Source organism: Chaetodon trifascialis, chromosome 5, assembly GCF_039877785.1.
Source record: "Chaetodon trifascialis isolate fChaTrf1 chromosome 5, fChaTrf1.hap1, whole genome shotgun sequence".
Classification (NCBI taxonomy): Eukaryota; Metazoa; Chordata; class Actinopteri; order Chaetodontiformes; family Chaetodontidae; genus Chaetodon; species Chaetodon trifascialis.
The window spans coordinates 16,133,921-16,156,612 of NC_092060.1; the positions used below are offsets into that span (position 1 = coordinate 16,133,921).

Below are 22,692 nucleotides of genomic sequence, written 5' to 3' on the forward strand. Positions count from 1 at the left end.
TAGAGAGACAGGAGGGAAAGAAGAAGAGTGGGACGATGCATCCCACAGCATCCCTATGAGTATGGCAGCACTTCAAAAACAAAGAGAAAGACAGAAAGAGAGAAATAAGAAAAAAAAAAGGTAACAAGACACTGCGAGTGCAGGCCAGTGAAGTGAGATCAAGCCTTTTTCACAGACGCTATTTTAAACTCCATTTTCACCCAATCCCTTAACAGCTGATTACACATGTCAGGACCAGACAGCTTCTTGCACTGCAAACCTGCACTCGTCTCATTTGTACGGTCATCGTGTGACGCATCTCCAGAGTGAATCTCCCAAAGTCTCTCAGCTCTTAGTGGTTTAACATTTAGGATTGAGAAAAGATTTTCACAAGACTCCTGTACTGTTGTCCGGATAGTGTGTGTATGTTAAGCCTATATGGGAAAATGCACCCACACAAATAGGCCTGCATGTCTCATACATATTAAATCTATGCATGCATGTATTTTACATCAGCACTTATGTTGCCAGATGTGTATGAGCTTTGTATGAGTGTTTGAAGTGGTTGAAGGCTGCTCCATGAGTTAATGGAAACCCAGAGGGGTCCATATCAATGAGGGTTTAGCTTGTCCCCCCCATTAGCAGCTGTGCTAGCCTCAGCACACTGTCGGTTCAATAGTGAAAGGTTAAGACCGTGGGACATTGCCAAATGACTGAAGGCCCCACAGGTCCTCAATCTGCAACGGAAACATGGAGCAGCGAGCATAATCATAGTGTTTTGAATGCAATTTGTGCAAATATGCATGAAATAATAATGAGTGTGATTCCATTCTCTGTTGATTAGTTAAAACCCCTGCATCAGCATCTAACAGCGAGAATATTCTGCACATGCTCAGTGTGTTACTGTATGTGCACATTTATGTGTATGTTTGTAGCCTGATTTCCATGTTTGATCTCATTCAGATTCAAGGAGAAATAATACACTTGGAATCAGTGAAACAGTGGGATGAAATTTCCAAGCATACTCCCAAATGAACTCCACAGACCTGTCGTGGTCCCGGCCGACGCCCCAGACACGGATGTTACTGATTGGCTGAGAGTGGAGCAGGCTGCGATCATCTGGGTCAACCAGGGTCAGCATGCGATCCTGAAGCACCAACAGCATCCCTTTACCCTGTAAGACCACGGAAGAAGATACACTGAGCTTAGCTCACAACCCAGGAGGGTCAGGACCCCCCAACGGATGGAAACGAAACGAAAGAAAAGAAAAGAAACTTTTTGCAACATCTGGTCATGTTGCAAAAGGTCCTCTCCTCTCTCTGGTTTACATACGGTGTGTGTATGTAGGCTGTATGTTGACACACTGACCTCTCCCCAGACACCGGCTGAGTCTCGTATGTCCCTCCTGCAGTAGGACAGCTGTCTGATACAGTGGTGGACGGCCACACTGCTCCTCCCCTCACACAGGTCCTGTTCTGCCATCTCCACCCAGCCCAGAGATCGCACTGGAAATGACTGGAAGGAACGCAACACACACGTTTGTTTCGTTACACTTCACTCCATATTCTTCCCAGCACAGCACGTGGCACATGGCACGGTGGCACGGTGGGACGGTGGCATGGTGTTGCCTTACAGCTGGAAGGTCCCGGGTTCAAATCTCACTGTGGGCACCGGGGGCTTGTCCTCCACCATGCCTTTGGTGCCTGCTGCTTGAGGAAAGGGGCCTTTCTGTGTGGAGTTTGCATGTTCTCCCTGTGTTCACCTGGGGTATCCTCCTTAAAATACCCCAACAATAAACATGCAAGAAGATCACCATCTGACCAGTGGTGACGAAAGAGACTGGGTCCCCGGGGAGCCGGTCGGATGGCAGCTCACCGCTCCTGGTCTGCCGTGGAGGAAGGTGACCAGGATGTGATGAAGGTGGAGGACAAATTTCACCAAATCTGCATGGCGTGTGTGTGATGTAGTTGTTGTGTGACTAATAAAGGGGATTGTCCCTCGGATTCTTCTTCTTCACTTGTTCATAACTTCATAGTGGCCAGACAATCAGACGGGTTATAAACAAGCCAGATCATCTAAAACCACTTTGTAACAATTACATAAATAAAAACGCACTTTGTTTGAAGGCAAACATATCACAGAAAATCCTCCATTGGACAGGAAAACTGTTAGGGAAGGTACATTAGCTCAAAGGTGAACTGAGCCACTGGATGATGACAAACAGTTTGGGTAATTATAAGTTTGACTAATCTGTGAAGAACTAAATGCCAAATGTAACAAAAAAACCCAAGTTGGAATAAACTGGGACTTTCCTTTAAACCTTTTCAGATCAACCTATTCTTAAGCATGTTTTTAATTTTTTAACTCAATTAACTAGAGGCCACATATACTTACACATTAGCACAGAGGCACAGTGACTGAAACAAATTCCTCTTAAAGTTGAATTTGGCTTATAGAGGTACAGCACAGTCGGCCATGACAGCTACTGTACCATCGCAAGCCAGCCATCAGAGCAATAACTGAGAGAGGTTTGACTGGGGAAGACAACACATGAAATATGAACGACTGTGTGTGTGTGTGTGTGTGTGTGTGTGTGTGTGTGTGTGCGTAGAATGCCTCAGGTCAGCAGCTATCACCATGCTCTCTCCTCTCTTCCTTTAACTCTTTCTCTTTCACCCTCTCTCGCTCTTCTATGCTGAGGAAAACCTCAGGACAAATTCCTCAAGCCCTATAACAGCGTGAAGCAAACACACACACACACACACACACACACACACACACACACACACACACACACACACACACACACACACACACACACACACACACACACACAATCTCACATCATCTCCCTCTTTCTTCTGCTGACCACACATTAAACTTTCACACAGCCTGAGATCAGATCTGAATGCCCACACTTCTCCCCTGTGTTTTTTTTTTAGGTCCCTCTGAGGCATCGAAATAACTCCAGTTTTTCTTTCACTTGAATCTGAATTAGTGAAGATGTGCATGGCACTTTTGGTTTTGGAATCGAAAATATGATTTGCCATCACTTTATGCCATCTTACTGCAGAAATGTGAGCAAGCAGTATTTGACATTTTAATGATGGATTAATATGTACTTTACAATAATGGTGTAATTGTTTACTATCAAAGAGATCCATCAAACTCTACAATTTTCATTTTTCTGTTATGATTCCAAACAAACCTGACCAAGAGATGATGACTGTCTGTTTGTCTTTTTCCAAACCAAACCCTTTCCTTTACTCAGCTCATCCATCTACTGCTCCTACGTTCATTGCCATCATCCCACACATCTGCTGGTTGAGCCTTTTTATAAGACATTTGGCTGTAATATCACTACTATGAATATACACTTTCACCACAGATTAGTTCACAAAGTAACCACTGAGTGGCGCCGCAGCATAAAGAGAGGGAGAGAGAGAGAGAGAGAGAGAGAGAGAGAGAGAGAGAGAGAGAGAGAGAGAGCAAACAAAGGCTGGTGACTTCTCTTCATTAACAAATACATGATGTGGTGAAAAGGTCAGATTGACTTAACAGAGGAATATGTGCTGATTAAATGTTAGAGATATTGTCATTTAAAGATCGTATACTGTGTTACTGAGTACTGAGTCTGCTTCAGTATGAACGGCGACAGAGTTCAGCCTTTCGCAATGAAAATTTATGATTTTGTAAAATAAGAAGTCCCAGCAGATGAGTGTTCTTGGCCATGCTGTTAATTTATTCACACATATTAAGCATGTTGTTATGTGTTGTTACCATCTTACCATTGCCTCTGGATCAGAGAAGGTATTGTTGAGGTCCACTGTCTCCAGCTGGGCTGGGGGGCTGCAGAGAAACATCAGCCACAACAGACAGTCACAGTGCAGTCTTACTGTACAAACCGGCACATGAAAAAAAACAGGACGACTCAGGCTTTGCAGCACAAATCTAGCTGGAAAGATTACACATAAATCTCTACTGTAGAGTACATCTGTGTGTATTACTTGAGTTTAAGTGAAGCATAGCGGAGGGTAGCCCCTTCAAACGCCTTCAGACTGGGATCTGGATAGACTGGATAATCCTTCAGCTCCTGGAGCAAAACAGACAGACAGACAGACAGACAGACAGACAGGCAGGCAGGCAGGCAGACAGACAGACAGACAGACAGACAGGCAGGCAGGCAGGCAGGCAGACAGACAGGCAGGCAGGCAGGCAGGCAGGCAGGCAGGCAGGCAGGCAGACAGACAGGCAGGCAGGCAGGCAGGCAGGCAGGCAGGCAGGCAGACAGACAGGCAGGCAGGCAGGCAGGCAGGCAGGCAGGCAGACAGACAGACAGACAGACAGACAGAACAAATTATTGAAATGGAACAATGAAGATTTTTAATATTGGCAGATTGTAATACTGATTTTGAACTTATTTGATCTATTTGCTTTGTCATAACTGAAAAGGATAATACTCATTTTAACTTAATATGAGAGATATTAATCTTTGTTGAATACGCACTTCAGACCGGACAGGCATTACTGTGTGCTCACTTCAGCTTAATAAATGCAGCAGTGAAAGCAGAGATATAGCGATAACACTTTAGCTTTTAGGGGAAAATGCAGACTAAAGTCAGCCATGCGAAGTGCTCCTCTGATGAGCCAAAGCTAGTTTGTATGTGATGTGTGATTTAGGCTCAAAAGCTATATTTTGTACCTGCTGCTGCTGAGGATACCAACACGCACTCTCATTATACTGAAGGAATATGTCACCCTATGCAACATTATATACCAGTAACACTTGAAATAAAGTGTTTTTCTTTAGATATTAAACATTTCAATAAAAGCATAACAAAGTATCACACAAATGGACTCTTACAGAGAGAAACTATTGCAACAAGTGAACACCCAAATAAACGTGACTCACGTTGGCTGTGCAGGTGGTGATGTTGAGATTCGGGCCAGAGCAGGTGACATCATTGGAGGGGGTGGAGGAGGAGGAGGAGGAGGAGGAGCCAGTGGGTGAGGGGACGGGCTCCACTGAGCTGTCAGATATCAGACTGCTGGGGCGCTGTGGGAGACAGAGAGAGAGAGGGATGCAGGATGACACAGACACAGACAAGTTTGCCAGTTCCAGTATCACCCTTTGATATAACTGAGATTTCTCTCTGACAACAGCCACACAGAAAATGTCAAAACTGTCGTTAACTTTTCTTTAATTCACTTTAATTTTACAATTACGTCTTTCAAAACTTTTCTACATCTCAATAAAACAATCTTAACTCGACTTACGAGCTTTTTCAATCACATCTCACACTGGCTGAACTTGATTAGGTGTCAACTATTAAATTAATGACCAGTTCTTTTGATAATACAGTAATTTTTAGGAAAAAAGTAAAAATTCTCAGATTCCACCTTCTTAAATGTGAATATTATTATATTATTATAGATAACTGATTATCTTTGGTTTGTGGACGAAACAAGATGTTCTACAGCCCAAACAACTAACTGATTAATCAAGAAAATAAATGACATATTAATCAGCATTGAAAATAATCATTACTTGCAGCTCTAGTTAAGATGTTATACAAGAGTGGAAGCATATACTGTATATTAGTGATGTGACTGCCACTCCACATGACAACATCATAACTTTCCTTAAATTCCCAGATCAAGGCTTCAGTATTTGACCTTTCACTCAAAGCTGGAGAGATAAATTCAGCTTAATAATGTTTCTCAGCAATGTATGTATTTTGCCTTTACATTTGCTGTAAATTTACATATCTACCTGGGCCAAAGTGTGCCTCCTCACAGAATGGTGTGTGTGGCTATGCAGGTGTCTGAATTTCTTATATTACACTGAACATTCACTCTTGAATAAAACATAGACATTCGCATTTTCTTAAAGCATCTCTGTATAGACAGCCAGTTTGTTTGCTTACCTTTGAACCTTTAAACATGTAGCACTATTATCATTGATATTCAACAGAATAAAAAATATTCCTCAGCTACAATAAAGAATAAATACTAGTACTTAAATAACTCAGACTGGTTGAACCTGGGCTTGTAGCTTTGTACATGTAAAGTTAAATCTAAATGTGTTTGACCACAAGGTGTCTTAGGTCTGTGGGTCCTCTCACCTCGCTGGGTGGCTTGAGGGAGTCCTGTGGCTCCTGGTGTGGGTCATGCTCGGTGTCTGGCTCAGTGCTGGGAGAGGTGTGCCGGTTGCCAGAGGCAACAGGTCGGTGGTACTGCGTGGTGCCGGTGGGGATGTGCCAGAAATAGACCTCTGAAGAGTCTGAGATCTCCCGCCAGCCTGGGGGCAGGTCCCCATCACCCCATACGTCTGCTGATGGAGGACACAAACACATATGTTTGCATGCATGCACACTGGCGGGCTCTGCAAAAAAACATGTGACTGTGACATATGCACACACAAAAGTCTACACACACACACACACACACACACACACATAGACAGGCGATGGACATGGTACATTTCAGATATGGTCAGCCTGTCCCTACTTAGTTTCTGTTGTCATAGCAACTCTGGGGCTCATCCCCTGTAGCAGGACCCGCAGGGCAACAGCATCTCTCCCTCCCTCTCCCTCCTGGTTTTCTTTACCCAGTCTGCCTTCTTATATTTCTCTCCATACTCTCACACTCTCTATTGCTTTGTCATACATCCCAGGCAATCATGGCTTGCTAAATCCAGCTCTGCTTTTTTCTCTTTCCTTCCTTTTTCACACCCAGCTATCTGCAGTATCCGATCCCTCTGCCCATCCTAATCACTCTCTGCGCCATAAGGTGGCTCACAGGGGCCTTAAAGGGTCCAGCAGTATTGCTTGCTTGCTTAAGAAGAGGCTTTTGGTAAATTTCCAGATCAGACAGTCTGTGGGAGGTAGAAGGAGGGGGAGAGAAAGAGGAGTGAAAGGAGGGTGTAATAGAGGCATGATTAAAGGCTGATACAGAAATGTAATTTTTCTCAGATGCAAAGACCAACACACACATATCGAACCTGTCTCCCTTGGAGTCTGAGGAGAGGGTGTCTCCTGGGACAGGGTGGTCCAGCTGGAGTCTTCATCCTCTGATGGAGTGTCAGGAGTCATGTCCATTCTTAAGCCCACTTTAGGGAGCCCAGTCTCTGGTTCAGGATCTGGTAGAGCAGGGGGAGCCCGGCTCCTGGTTGGGGTGTTCCTCTCTGCAGCGCGGGCCTGTTTAGGGGAGGAAGGTGGATACTGTTGCAGGAACTGGTTCTCATTATTGGGGTGCAGCTCCACCTTGATCACCCTTGGCTGGGAGCTCCGAGGAGGCTTTGCAGGACTGCGTGGACTAGCCTGAACCTGAACACAGAGCTCCTCCCTGACCTGGGCTGGAGCCTGGTTCTGGTTGTCTGGGATCCACTCTGGGCTATTGGTGGAAGAGGAGGAGGTGGAGGAAAGAGGGGCTTCCACCACCACTGGTAGAAGGGGCTGTCTTGGTGTTGGTGTGGGGTCATCTTCCTCTTCCTCCTCCTCCTCTACCACTGGCTCCACCTCCTCCTTCTCCTCCTGGCAGGTCTGCTTGCTGCTGGTCTTCTCCTCCTTCTGGCTCTCCCTCTCCTTAGCAGGGCTGGACTGCTCCTTCTCTGGCGAAGGTTGCTGCTTCTTATCCTCCTTGTCCTCTTTCTTTCCCCAACTGAGGTCCAGATCCCAGCCTTTCTCATGATACTCCAAGAAGCTCTTGGTCCTTCTACGAAACGGGGGCAGCTGTGAGTTGTCTTTTCCAAATTCTAGCCAATCAGAAGTGGGGTTATTGATGAGGTCGTTGTGAATTTTGCCCTCTGTGTTGGCCCTGCTCAGCTCCAGCTGCTGACTCTCAGCTCGTCTTTGCATGTTGGCCCCATTCTTGGCTAGTTTGGGATTGGTTGTATTACACAGTGAGGAGGAGGAGGAAGAGGAGTAGAGGGCAGAACTTGAGGAGGACTTGGTGGGGAGACCCCTCCCTCTGGTTACGGGTTGGTTTTTAGAAGACAGAGCCAAGTTGTCACTTATCCCCATGGCGCTCCGCACGCTGGTCATTGTGTACCTCTGACGGCTCTTTGGTAAGGTGGCCGAACTGCCGGTTTCCATGGACTCCTTGATGACATCTCGCCCGAGAAGCTGGTTGTATGACGAGCGAAGGCTGAGGGAGGTGGGAGGGGTGGCAGAGGGGGCGCTGCGATTGGCCAGACCCACACTTGAAGGGGAGGAGCCAGAGCGGGAGAGAGGAGGAGTCTGTACTGACATCATGGCGGACAGGATATACACTGGTGTGATAGAGCTGATAAGAGAAGAGACACAGTGTGAGATGTCATGTGACAGTATAACCTGATGAGCTTTACAATACAGACCAACTGAAACAAACACATGACATTAAACATAACATTTTTGATAAAGATCCCTTAAGATGGATTCATGTATGGTACAAAGGGTTATCACAGGACTCCACATACCTGCATGATTTATAGTTTAGCATCAGATTTCACTTGCTGATAGTACCAGTGAAGGCGTAGACTGATGTTCAAAGGTGTTTAGCCCACATCGTGCTTTAATTATATTTCCTACAGTATCAATGTTTACATTCTGTGATACAAAGCAACAGCGGGCTACAACACACTTATAGAACTGGAATTACATGAAAGCAGCTTCTGTTTTGACATGTTTGTCACTGAACAAGAGACAACCACTGTGCCATTACTGTGCAGCTGCTGATGTTCCTCCACTAACGGTGGAGAGCAGACGATGGAGACGGATTGCAATGGAACGCTACTGTGTAGCTACAGCAGCTAAGTGAGTAATCCTTAACTGTCCAGCTATAGATCAACCTAAATATGTTCTGAAAGTTTTTTGCACTGCATTGATGCAGCACATCTGCGATGAGCTAATATCAGCCAGTTTATCAGCCTGGCCAATGTATCAGTCAGGCTCCAATTCATCTGTCACTTCATGCATTCAATGAAGTTCATTTTAATTAATTGAGCTTCATTGTCATGGCCTGAAATCCGAATACATTGAGATGAAATTAAATAATTAATTTAGTAAATACGGCACAAGAAGTAGATTCTCTGGGTGTTTTCCTCCGTGTCTCTTCATTTGTCTCGAGCATCGTCACAGAGCGGTGACATCATCAGGTTCAGTAGGGTGTCACTCATTTTAATTTCTCTGATGTTACAACTGAACATACAGCTGATAAAACATCTCGCTCTTTGCATTTGCATGATATTGGGAGTGAGTCAGACCCTCGATGTATTCATCCAGGACTGACATTCAAAGCAGGGCTGAGCAGTAAGCCAGTCTGTGGGGAGGAGAAGTGGCAGCCAGCTCCTGCTAACTAGCTAGCCGTGTCTCTTTTATCTCTGGGTGGATCAGACCTGCGATGCAGAATACAGACAGATGGATGGCAACAAAGACAGTGGCAGAAAATCATTTTGATCGCAAGACATGGCACATGTCTGGGTTGCGTCACTTCTGTTTTTGAATGATTTCATTTGGCTACAACCTGTGGAAAGCTGGTAAACAGCTGAACACAGGTAGAAAAACTTATCCAGGCACGCAAGCATAATGTATAAACATCCTGTCCCCCAATCATAAACACACACACACGCACATAACAATGCTGCAGGCATCATCAGCGCCTTCTCCCAGAAACATGGAAAATACAAACGCAGCAGATTTGAAAGCACGATAAGATCTTGGGAAAAGACAGATGCAGGATTTTGAAGAAAGCAGAATCCCTGGGCAGTGCACTTTGTTCATGCGGGGCCCCTATCGGCTCCCCTCTCCCTGTGTGGCCATCTTGTTGTCCCTCTGTCACTGAGCCAGACAACCACAACAACCTGTTTGTGCTGAATCTGCGCACACGCTCCAGGCCTGTGACTCAGACACAAACACACGGTCAACAGGTACAAACTACCTGCATTGAACGTTGCGGTCTGATCAGAGTACCAGCTATTTTTAATCAGCAATACTTATCGCTATTGCCACATACTGTAAATACCCTGCAACCCAAATATTTATGACGCGCACCTTCACTAATGGACTATATTGCCACCTGGATGTTGGGGCTTTTAAAAACCTTTCAAAATAAGATGATGTCTAAAACACACTGATTGCAAGCTAAAATCCTCAAAAGCTGGAGATAGAAGCTTTCCACCCGACAGCTACAAATGTTGTGTGTTGTATGACTCAGTGGACGATTACACATCTTGACACAACCTCCAAAAGCTGACAAAGAGGAATAAACAAACAGCATTTCAACATTTCCCTCTCTCACATTTTTCTTTACAGCATCTAAGAGTTGCAGACAAACTGGATCATGTAGACCCCCCCCCCCCCCCATCCAAATACTGATAATGCAGCCAGATATCCATTAGTTAAACAAAGTGGGGCGAGGACAGGATGAGAGGGGAGTGGGGAGGAGGAAAGGATGGTTATTAGAGGGAGAAAGCGAGGAGAATGACACAGCAGTTTGCAGGACAGTGGGGCACAGTCAACACACAGAGGTAGTTGAACTGTTGTCCTCAATAAATCTGTCGTGCCCTCCAACAGCAGAGGTCATCCATGGGATCCATCCATGGCATTTTAGAAGCTGCTCACGGGACAGAGTGTGACCTGGATACTAAAAAATCAATTATGTCTCCTTAATCGTTTTGCTTTTTGTCTTGTTGCTCCTTTTCTGCTCCTCTCATTACAGTAAAATCAAGTGATATATGACAGAAATTAAGCAAATCACGCAAGCAATGTCTACAGCTTTGCTCGCATGAAAAACAAAATTAATGGAAATAAAACTTGTTGACAGACAATGCTCCCTCTTTTTGGAGCAATGTCTCGCAACAAGATCCTTATTGGCTCTAGTTGTTTATACTGTCTGCTCACCCTGTGTACAGATTTACAGTGTTTTCACCTGAAGGTCACCCTAAAGAGGAAGATCAAATCCGAGTAACTTCACATCAGTGGTATGCTTTGGAGGTTCATCATCAGATATTAACAGAGGTCTCGGCCTGTCGGAGGAAAGCATCTTTGATCAACTTACTCCCTGTAATGGCAGGCCTCTTTCCTCAACTCTCAACTAGGCTACCGCTTCAGAAATGAGGTGCAACAGATGAAAGCACGAGCTGGGGAGCAAATGAACTTGAAAAAGTCGATGATGTCATGGGTGGAGTATCCTAGCCCCTCGTTTCTCGCTACCACCTTAATAAACTCCCTCTCTGATGTACCAGAAACACCGTTAGAATATCTTTAAATCCACCGTAACGCCGAGGATGCATATGTGGAGTTGCCAATATTGCGGAAGCAAAGCTGTCGATATGTGAGACGCAGTAAATCTTCAGCATCCAGCCCCTCTCGCTTTAGTCCCATCAACACCACCGCCGCCGCCGCACTGGGAGGGGAGTGCATCCCATCGAGAGCATCTATTTACATCCACTCACCGCTCTTCGGTCAGCCTGCAGGCTTCTGCGCCGCCGCTCCCACGACGACACAGGCAGTAGTGAGCAAGGCCGACGTCGACAGCCGCTTTTAAGTGCCAGTCCGCCCCGTAACTGCAGCCGGCCGCCCGTATTGGATCACATCACATCATCTGCCCTCCCAGCCCGGCTCGGTGCTCGCTGGCGGTCAAGCTGCGTTTTCTCTCTGCGCCAGAGGATCCCGGAGCGGCGCGGCGCTGTGGAGCTCCCTCACACAGCCGGCCAATCAGAGCCGCGGACGCAGGACGCTCGGCGCACGGAGGAGACGCAACCATAATAAATCTACCGTTGTTATTTTGCAACTCAGGTAATGAAATCACACCTCATCGGAGTCTGACGTCATGCAGTAGTCTGAAGAAATATGTTTTCTAATGCTGCACATGATCACATCTGTCCCTGGATCACACTTCCTGTTCTCTGTAGATAAATATTGTATGAGGACGGACTCAAAGTGGTCCTGAAATTAATGAGGTTACCATCTGTAAGGTTATTTCCATACGGAGAGAAGAGTACACACTGCAGGGTAAACTTTAGCACTGCTTAATTAAAATGACTGTGAACACAGACAGATTACAACATTAGTAGCTGCTTCTGGGTGAACTTCACTGCTAATTATAAAGTAACCACACAGCCATAAAATAGCTTTCTACAATATATGTATTTTTCACTTGTGCGTATAACAGTAGAACATCATCTCAGTGTTTCAGAATTCACTTTGGCATGTATATAATTAACAGGGTGAACTATCACAAAACATGTAGTTATTTCCCTTTTTCTACTCTGAAGTTGTTTTTATACAATGGCAGTCAACAATGAACCATTTGATTTATTTAGGACCACTGAAGGTTAAAATATGACGCCAAATGTAAAGCACTTTACCAGTCTTAGGTCTAAACCAACAAGACAGTTTGCAGGGGAAAAAAAATACAAAATACACCTCTTTCTTATGTCATTAATGCCACATTATTAGGGAAAGAAACATCACCTGCTATTCTCACCCCACCCAAAGGCACCTGGATAACATTTTCTGAAGCACGGGAGAACTTAGGTTACAGAAAACACAGCGCTGTATAGAAACAAATAATAGAAAAGCTTCCATCCCATTTAACACACAACATTGAAAGACCTTTCAAAGACCTAACTCTTTCTGACTTATAAAAAACTTTCAACATGTCCACACTCACATATTTGACCACAGTATGAAATCTAATCCCTCTCACCCAGACTTCACAATACACACACACCTACCACACTTTGACATTTCTCCTCTGGTGAGAAAACATTCACACTATGAAATACATTCCTCAGTTTGGCCCGGGCGGGCTCAGGATAACTATCACATTCCTACGGTCCACTGGCCGGCTCCTCCCTCAGTGCTGTGGGGATAAAGGTGAACCTGCGTGGAGGACAGCGTCTGGGACGCACACAGGGAACCGGTACTCCAGGAGTGAGGCAGGAGGGGAAGAGTGATGGGGTGACCAGTGGAGGGAGGGACGCGACCAACCAGGGAGGAGAGTGGCTGCTGAAGCCGATGGTCGGCCACAGAGAAACATGGAGCTGAACGGATGGAGCGCAACACTGTGTCTTCTGCAGGCAGGAGAGAAATCAATCGCTCATTCTAATAAATATTACCACGTCTTGGCTCATTAAAAGCTTATCACATGCAGTGCAATCGCTAACAAACGCACAAAATCCAATGACTAATACAAATGTGAACAGAGCATGTGTGCTTACCCTTCCCGTCTGTGCCATTAGGAGGCATCAGCAAGCTCTTAGCCTGCTTGTTGCCTGCTCGAGCAGCTCGTTTGTAGTATTCAATCGCTGTCCTCAGATTCTGCTGCACCCCAAAGCCGCTCTCAAAGCACTGACCCAGGAACAGCAGGGCAGTGTTGTCCTGCACATGTGAACAAAAAGACAGTGATTTTGGCTAGTTCATCTTCGAGAACAATCTTCTATATGTGCAAGAACTTGGCTTGGTGGCATTTGCGCAGAGACAGGCAGGCAACTTGATGTTACACATTACTAGCTAACACCAGGAGCTTAAACAGACAGTGGTGCGAGCAGAGGACAGAAGATGTCACTATTAGAACGGTCACAATAGCTCTGTGTGACTCAACACTGGGACTGTAGCTCTAAAGTGACTTGCAGTGTGAGTAGGTGAGAGTATTACTTCAACACGACGACAGCAGAAAGCCACAAAAAAACATGGGTAAGAAGGGATGTTATAAAAATCAGCTGTGAGAATCAAAAAGCAGGAGATGGGGGGTTATGCAGAATGACTGAGATGGTACTCTGGGAGGGGAAGTGAAACCTGAACGATGCAGCCATAGACAAGACTCCAGAAGCATCTAGAAGGGCACTCACTCCGCTCTCTGCTGCCATCTTCAGGTACTGGACAGACTTGCTCCCATCTCTCACCGGCTCCTGAGCATAGACCGAGGCCAGGCAAACCTGGGCCTAAAAGCGGAGGGGGGGGCAGACAGTTGGTTCACATCCACAGTCACCCAGCATGGCAAACAGCAACTGATTGTTTATTGAAGCACAGTTCCAGTGCAATTTGAGTTTTTTTTTTAAATGTTTCCTTTTATGAAGCTGTTGGGTTCATTCATTCCCACTAAATGACAGACAGCAATGAAACGAAATAAACAATTAACTCTATGAATCAATCAGTCGAATTCTTTCATACATTCTTAAGTTGCAACTTCTCATTTGTGAGGATTTTCTGCTTTTCTTTCTCCTTTGTGATACTTCACTGAATTTCTTTAGGTTCTGTACCATTGTCACTATCAGGCTGCAGACTTTTCTTATATAAAATAATTCCATGGACATTATGGAAATCCGACGAGAAAGACGGAAAGAGGCATCTTCCTTTTGCCCTTTTGTCCTGATTTCTACCTTGGTGAGTCCAGCAGCAGCAGACTGTTCCAGTAAGAGGATGGCCATGTTCAGCTCCTCTAAACTTTGGTGCCCCCTGCTGGTCAGGAGCAGCTTTGCATAGCGGTACTGAGCCTGTCTGTGACCCCCAACTGCTGCCTTCCAGTAGTAACACAGAGCCTGAAAAAGAAAAGACAGGAGAATCATCTCAAGACTGATTTCTGATGTCAGAAAAGAATGATGATTTTCAGAGTGATGAAGCACTCGATAAACTAGAGTGTGCTGTCTGGATTCTCACCTTCTCTTTGTCCTTGCTGACTCCTCTGCCTTTCTCGTAGCACACACCCGTGTTAAACTGGGCCTTGCTGTATCCCTGCTTAGCTGCAGCTACAAAACATGCAAAAGCTTCCTCGTAGTTCTTAGTCTTGGCACTTTCTAGACCTGTCATAAACACAGAGATGACGATATTATGGAAAACAACTGTTCATTTTGCCAAAAACTTTAAGACTAAAAAGGTGAAACGTATGACATTTGGGTTTCGTTAAATGTGTGAGAATTATTTGGTGTGTAACTATCAGTAAATCATTACCAATGATGTTGAGGATAACTGGAACACTGGTGTCTCCCACATGTTTGAGGTTCAGTGCTGCTCCTGCCAGCCTCTCCTCACCAGACAACATGTCCTGAAACCACGGAAGAGGATAAAGAACGACAATCGACAGGTCACTCAGTCCTTTGCTGCTTTCTTTAAAATACACTGGTCTACGTCCTGACTCTCTTTAAAATAGACTTTCACCTTATCATTAGCATCTTCTTTCTCAGTGTTGTCTTGGCTGGCATCATTCTGCAGAGGACAGGATGCTGACAGAAGTGATTCCTCTGCGAGTTCGGCAAGATTAAGGCAACAAATAGTAGGTTAACAAAATTTTGAGAAAAATATTATTTTTAAACAATCTGTGTAATCAATCTATGACTAGTGCAAAAACAAAACACAAAACAAACCAGGTACAGAAGAATCCTGGTTCGGGAGCACCCTCTGCTGGTCAGAGGAGGAGCAGCCAGCAGTCAGATGGTCCTGCTCAGTAATGCTGTGAAGACTGGCGCCACCCCAACTGCTGCTGCTGCTGCTGCTGCCTTGAGCTGGGCACTGGTCTTCGTTCTGACTCTCTGGCACCCCCTGCAGACACAACACACTCCTTCCTCTGGGCAGGACATCGCGTTTAGACACTGGAGAACCCAGACACAAAACAATGTCAGAATTTTGATCAAATAAGATTAATAGGTCAGAGTGAGATGGTTAGATGCCTTTTCTGTATCCTGTCAATGGATTTCATCAGTTGATATGATAAGAGGTGAACCATCAGTAGGCCTATCGTTTAGTTACAATAATGTGAAAAGTACTCACAGATGTCCAGCAGGACACGGTAGCCACACTTCTGCAGGGTGGAGGTTGTTGTCAGGCCTCCAGGGAACAGACTCGGCTCGGTGCCTGATGAGAGCTGGGAGTGGATCCTCCTGCACATCTGCATGAACAGAACTGCTGCAGTACCCTGGAAAGAAACATCAGCTCCACTGTTATCGCTGTCATGGCTACATGGGACGTGATGTGCACTGCTACTCCCGGTACCAACATACTGTAGATACCAGGAATGGCCAATCATGTGCCATTGACAGACAAGAGTGTGCAGGTTTTCATTCCAACCAAAACTCAACACACTGATAAGCCCTCCTGTTAGTAGGTGGGAAGTTTACCTTCACACAAAAAAAAAGCTATACAGAGAAATCAAATTATGAAGAACATATTTGTGCAACTGTACTAATCTTGTTACAGCAGCATCTGTGTGAGATTGGTTGGGATGAAAACATGCAGAGTGTTGGCTCTCCATGACCCACCCCTGCTGTACACTTACTAAGAAGTTAGTGAGTGAGGCCACTGGGTGGTGCTAAAAGAATTAATCATCTAGTTGAAGCTTCATGTGCGGTATCGCAGTTTTAAAGCAGTTCTTTTTCTTATGAAGGTTGAAGTTGGTATTGCGATCATGATTTGCTCTAAATGTATTTAAAACTAATAGCTGTCAAATATGCATAGAAGCCATGCCATAATGCACTGCTTGTCTTATCAGTTCAAACTGTTTAAATCCTCAGTGAGCAGCCTCCTGACATCTGTCTTTAAATGGAAGACAAATTGCAATGAACTGATGGCATCCAAGAAGTCACACTGAGCATAGTGATACATGCAATAGAAGACATACCCATCCCACAGCATCCAGAGCTGTGTAACGTGGAAGCTCAGTGTAGTCAAACTGAAAGGTTCTCTGTTTCTTCCTCCTCTCTCCATCCTCCTCTTTTTGAGAGCTGACAGAAAAACAGCACAAATAAAAAAATAACAATTAGATATGTCCATTTCTATTTGCAGTCTAGTGTATTAAGACATCACAGAAATACGGTATTTAAGGCACGTGGCTTTGTTTCTGTTTCCTTGACTAACCCTGTGCATGCTCAGAGCAGATGCTGCTGCATGATGCAACCAGCTGTAAGGGTAGCAGCGACTGCGCTACGGGCAGAGACTGGGTTTAAAGAAGGGGTAAAGGAACAAGAAAGAATAGGGAAGAGGGTAGTCTATGAGGTTTGACCTCAGTTCAAGCCAGACGTTTGAGGGCAAAGAAGACATGAGATCAAAGTGAAACGCTCAGTGCTTTTCTTTTTATTTCATCTTCCTTTCTAGGCTTTTTCATCAGACCTGAACAAAGTGCGAACAGTGAAAAAGATGGGGATGGAGGTGTGGAAAGTACCTGCTGTCGGAGGTGTGTCGAGAGGTGGAGAGGACCGTTGAGCTGTTGATGACCTCGTCCTCCACATGGTGGTTCTGCGGCAGTCGCAGTGGGGTGTTGCAATAGCATCGATGCAGAACTAAGAAGTGGTGGGAAGACAAAAACAGAAACAGCAGGAATTAGACTTTGATGTTTGAGTTTCAGGGGGAGATAGGAAGTTGAGAGTCCTTAGAACTATTAGACATACAAAATATGCTCCATACTTTCCTCATAAATTCACAAATTGCTGTAAACAGTTGATAATATGTAACTAAGTGCAGGAAAAAAGACACTAAAATCTGACAGGTGTTTCAATTTAGTTACTTTCATAGTTTGTGAGCAATTGTTGATTTCCAGAAATTATCTCAATAGAAAGGCTTTATTCAAACCCAAGTAAATATTAAGAATACTGTAGTTTATTACTTGAGACATGATTTATTGCTTAATAAACTTGATGTGAACATCCTCATCCTTTTGGATCTCTTGAGCCAACTGACCCTTGCAGATGTTTCATGCAGGTAACGTTAACATTATGTGCGTATGCATTTCACACTGTGATGTGTGTACAGCAGCCTCAGGGTTACAGTTCAACTGCACGAGGCATGAATTTTAATATCATCGCAAGGAGCCGCGGGTCAGTAACAGGAGCTGACTTCACTGACTTTGACCAAATCAAACCGGCTGACGGCGTCAGCTGCTCCGACAGAGTGGAGACCTAAGCAAGCAAAGATAGTCAATACATTTCCTCCACGAGCTGTTAACTAAACACAACGGACAGCTAACGTTATGCCAGTCTCAATAAACGGCGTTTGTTTCTCAGTAAAAGCGATACTTGGTGATAATTTATCTGCGTCAATAAACAACATGGCACTTGGTAAAAAAAAGGGGGAGGAACACTTTATCAAGTGTCAATGACAATCCTCTCACCTCTTCCAACAAAACCTTTAACTCTCCACATGGTTCGTCCTTTACAGCAGTTTTAAGTGAAGAATAATCTCCGAAAAGACATGTTTAGATTCATGTCAGGGTCGTCTGGCCCCATGAAAAACCACTGCGGCCACTTCTCGTCGTAGGTTCACTCCAGCGGTTTGGCTGGCTGTGAATACAACCTGTCACGCGATGTACCGGACGAGTACCAACTCGGAAGAGTCTGAGGTGACGCAACAGAGAAAGTTTGAGAAGGTGGAAGCTTCTGCAGCGCCACCGTGCGATGCGGCGTGGAATGACAGTCACACAGTGGACCAGACTACTGCGTATGTCAAATTGTGCAGTGTTGAGGTGCACTGTATGTAAAGTTTAAGTCATTTCAGTTCTATACTCAGGTCCGCATGACAAACAGACAAAAACATAATAACAAAAGCAAAAAAGATTACGTGCCTTGAGTATTTATCTGAAAGGTGGTACAGGAGAATAATAATAATTTATAATAAATTGGCTGGTTTATACAACAGGATAACATTTATTCATGAATGGAATCAGACATAAAATGTGTTTAAATTACATAAATTGCTGCACAAATGTAGATTTTGTTATGCTTGTTCATACTTATGCATAATTTTATATTTGTATTCATCTGAGGCTGTGTGTATTTATTTACATAAATTCCATTGTTGGATATCTCGTGGGACTGTGGGCTGTTTGTATGAGGTCAAATCAAGGCTTTATAACCCATACAAAACAAAATGTGGGTAAACTTCCGTTGCCCATATATAAGACTAGATATATCAAGTCAAGTCAAGTCAAGTCAACTTTATTGTCTTTATTGGGGTGTGTGCGAGGCAATACGTTGCAGGACGGGGCATGGTGAGGTTAGTGTGAGCCAACAACTGTACACATGACTGTGCAGTGGCTATAAGGGTAGTCACTAATGAACTGTTCAAACCACATTTAAAGAAGCAATAATAATCTGTGATATCTGTGAATCTGTGATATGTGCTCAAGTCTGCACTCTGAAATCTCACCACATTTCATAGCTATCATGCTGAAGAGAACATTACTTTCTTCATGTTTAAGTAGTCATCATTCCCAAGCCGTACGAGAAAGGCTAAAAAAATACCATGCTAGTGTTCTAACGCCTACACTGAGAAAATACCCACCATACTGCAAAACATAAGACAGCTAAACAAGACTCTGGAGTCATGTATTATTTGCAGAAACAAGAAGACAAAAAGAATCAGCTTTCCAGTAAGTGCTAGTGCTATAAACCGCAGTATGTACAAGTTCAGTACATTTAATCTTAGTATCCAAACCCACAGTGTAGTGGTTCCAACTCTACCATTATTTAACCATCTAAAAGTGAAAAATAGAGCCAATGATTGGATTTTATTACACTCTGCCTCATTGATCACTATTATCTTCAAACTGGAATTGTTCTCCTCCCCAGTTCTTGGTCTTCTTTGCCTACTTTTAAGCCTTTTTAGCCATCATAGTCCTCAGTTTTAAAGATAGCATGAAGACAGTAGCACGGACCATGAGATTATAGTGAATAATAGAAGGGGCTAAATTTCACTCTGGAGTTGAACTGTCTATACCCGAGGTCAGCGACACCTCTATATTAAATGATTGCTTCTAATAACTTTCAGTAAGTTGGTTACTCATAAACTCACCTTGTCTCACGTCCTCAGGAACATGATGGACCTGCTGTAGCTCTGCTCTCCGTGGCTGTTCATGAAACAGACCATGTGTTGCATGATGTTAAGCTTTGCCGGTGTTGTTGATAGATGTTATATGACATGATTGCTATGAAGCTGATTCATTTATGATACTAATTAGTAAATGTTATACAATGCAAATATGCTCCAGGCTTTAGATGTTCAAAACCTAGTTTCCTTTCAGCACACTTGGATTACAATATGCTAAAAGACTATCATGGAATATTTGCACGATGAGTGCAAAAATAAACTGCTTACTGCAGCTTTGATTCCCAAAATCAATAATTTGTACAGATTCAGCTCACAGAGGGGAAGCGATACTTAATTTTCAAATGTCATGAATAAAGCACAGAAACCACCAGGCTGCATGATTTTCTCTTTATCAAAAATTAACCAATGTTTTGCCATTAATTCCTACATTTCTTGCTTCTGCAGCGCTTCATACATACAGAGTTTCTCTAAGGACACATGAATGTTTGTTACATCTAGTTAACGTTTCACAGGATTAGAAGGCCAGCTCCCAGTTCTTAGTGTAAATGTGTAATGGGCTGTGAGGCAGTGTAGTGAATAAGGAGGAGTGTGTTTTAACCAGGAAAGAGTGGTACTGATCTATCTATCTATCTATCTATCTATCTATCTATCTATCTATCTATCTATCTATCTATCTATCTATCTATCTATCTATCTATCTATCTATCTATCTATCTATCTATCTAGATAAATTAAGGAAGTACTCATGGGTTCAGGCAGCCGGTGATTTAGTAAACTGCACAGAGCTCATCAGTCACCCTGCAGGACGGTTTGGCTTTTCTTTCCTCTGCTCATAGGTCAAACAGTGACGCACGCCCAGACTCTTACTGGAAACACACACTCTTCCAGTCAGATGGGGGCTTAACGGGGGGCTGGAGGGAGTAGATGCGCAGTTGTGAAGACAGATTAAACTTGGAATAACTCACTCCTTGACCAGTTTCCATGGTGACACAGTCATCATGTCTTTCACCAACCATCCTCCTTGGGCAAATAAGCGTAGCCTGCAGTAGTTTGTAATGTTAGCAAGATCTATGCACTGCCAAATAATGTTTGCTGATTCGCCGGGGGCCAAATTTGTCTGGGCAATATGGAAAACACCGAGATGAGCTGGAAACAGAGTCCCCCCAGAGCTGACTAATTGAGCAGTTTGTTTTTACCCATGTTTCAGTCCGTACTCGAGTTCTTAAGTTTGAGAAATTTAAAGCAGGGAGGGGACCTCATAAGTGTAAAGCAATGCTTGAAATCTCATTTGCTCTTTTTTTGGGGGTAACTTTTAAAGCATTTGTCACTGGAGTGGATGACTTTCTGGCTGCCTGCTTGCTCAAAAACAAATTCCAGGCAATGGATGCAAACATTGAAAGCAGTGGTGGAAAGTAATTAAGTACATTTACTCATGTACCCTACTTAAGCACAGTTAACAGGTACCTTTTCATTGAATGCTACTTTTCACTTTTCCTTCTCTACATTTATCTTACAGCTATAGTTGCAAGTTACTCTTCATATTAATATTTTGCATAAAAACATACCTTTGTTTGAAACCGCCTGCTTCAAAACATGGATTTGATACAGTCAGATGGCTCAGAGGACTACTCTATATGATCATGCTTTTAGGTCGTAAAAAGCCGTCTTTACAATTTTTTTTTGTGTTGAGAGGTTGTTGAGAGTTTGCAAGAAAAAATTAAAGACATCTCAGACCAACAGCTAAATAATAATATAAGAAATCACCTGTCACTGGTGAAAGAAATTAGAAGCTTAGCAACAAAATCTGTGCCGAATTAAAAAGGATCAGGTTCCTGTTTCAGTGTCAAGTGCATCTGAGCGTAGCATGGACCAACAAATGGCAGTTTAAACCTATTCAGTCTAACCACTGAATAGACTGCAGAGGGCCCAGAGAAAAACAGGTTCCCAAAATATCTTGAGCTCAATTGCAAGTTGTGAGTCACAAACGACCGAGGGCCACTTTCGCTTTTCTGGACTGGAAAACAAAGACTTTATTAGCATGTGTATATGTACAGATATCAGATGCTTGGACTAAAATAACATCATGAGCACGGCACAACAGTTGTTAATGAAAACTGTATGTTCATAAGGAAAAATCAATCCTGTTTCTTCAACTATTTTTTAAAAATTATTAAACTTTACTACCATCTACTGGATTTTAAGATGCATGACATTTATTCCACCAAGGTCAAACGGCAAGTCTTGCAGTGTTAACGAAAGTGAAAAATAATTAATGTATCTAACCCTCTGATTTGGATCTGCTCTAAATTTTAATGAGTCCTTCCTTGGCCCATGCTACACCCTTCCACCAAGTTTCAAACCGAAAACACACAACTTCCTCGGCACTGGCGATAAAAATGAGAAAACTCCCACACACTGTCTGGCTTTTGTCGTAAGTTAATAAATATTCCATCAGTAAGCGGGTCAGCGAGTGGATGTCTGTGAGGGTGATTTCCCCTCTAAACCTCTCAGATGGTTTCTTTTCATTAATTGTTATGGTCATGGCCCAAACAAGAAAAATTACACAATTTTTCACCAAAAACAAAGATTAGAGAAAACGCCAAAAAACAAGACTAGACTAAATATGTAAACTAGTTTGAGAACTCGTAGCTACAGCACTGAAATGCCACTATGGGCATTAACAATCTTACAATATAATTCATACGAATATATCAGTCAGTCATCTCTCTGCAGAATAAGTACAATTTGCTATTAAGTCTAACTTATATGAGTAGCAGTTTACTTGTAACAGAATATGTCTCCATTGTGTTTTGGTGCTTTAACTTAATGAAGCACATGAGCACTCAAGCTTTGTTGCAAGCTCCCCCTTCACACAAACACCACACGCTCACTGCTGCGATACACCCTCCACTCCCTT

At 43.7% G+C, this 22,692-nt stretch overlaps 2 protein-coding genes across 2 annotated transcripts in view; both read right to left on the reverse strand.

The window, feature by feature from the left end:
• LOC139330839 (amyloid beta precursor protein binding family B member 2) overlaps positions 1 to 11,659 on the reverse strand; it is a 37,830-nt gene extending 26,171 nt beyond the window's left edge. Inside the window, exons 1-8 of the mRNA XM_070961961.1 lie at positions 11,414 to 11,659; positions 6,983 to 8,265; positions 6,105 to 6,313; positions 4,892 to 5,035; positions 3,987 to 4,072; positions 3,768 to 3,828; positions 1,348 to 1,494; positions 1,026 to 1,153 (exon numbers count right to left, since the gene is read on the reverse strand). Of these exons, the coding sequence (XP_070818062.1) occupies positions 1,026 to 1,153; positions 1,348 to 1,494; positions 3,768 to 3,828; positions 3,987 to 4,072; positions 4,892 to 5,035; positions 6,105 to 6,313; positions 6,983 to 8,234 (2,027 nt within the window). The 5' untranslated portion in view covers positions 8,235 to 8,265; positions 11,414 to 11,659. The remainder of the gene's footprint in view (positions 1 to 1,025; positions 1,154 to 1,347; positions 1,495 to 3,767; positions 3,829 to 3,986; positions 4,073 to 4,891; positions 5,036 to 6,104; positions 6,314 to 6,982; positions 8,266 to 11,413) is intronic.
• A 429-nt stretch (positions 11,660 to 12,088) lies between these two features.
• On the reverse strand, positions 12,089 to 18,273 carry dele1 (DAP3 binding cell death enhancer 1). Its single transcript, XM_070961964.1, has 12 exons — positions 18,061 to 18,273; positions 17,116 to 17,233; positions 16,576 to 16,678; positions 15,729 to 15,873; positions 15,326 to 15,550; positions 15,120 to 15,202; positions 14,913 to 15,006; positions 14,622 to 14,764; positions 14,345 to 14,503; positions 13,814 to 13,906; positions 13,184 to 13,343; positions 12,089 to 13,036 (listed from the first exon to the last, which is right to left on the reverse strand). Exons 1-12 carry the CDS (start codon positions 18,089 to 18,091, stop codon positions 12,786 to 12,788), a joined length of 1,605 nt encoding a protein of 534 aa, XP_070818065.1. The 5' UTR covers positions 18,092 to 18,273; the 3' UTR covers positions 12,089 to 12,785.
• Between the last annotated feature and the right edge of the window lie 4,419 nt (positions 18,274 to 22,692).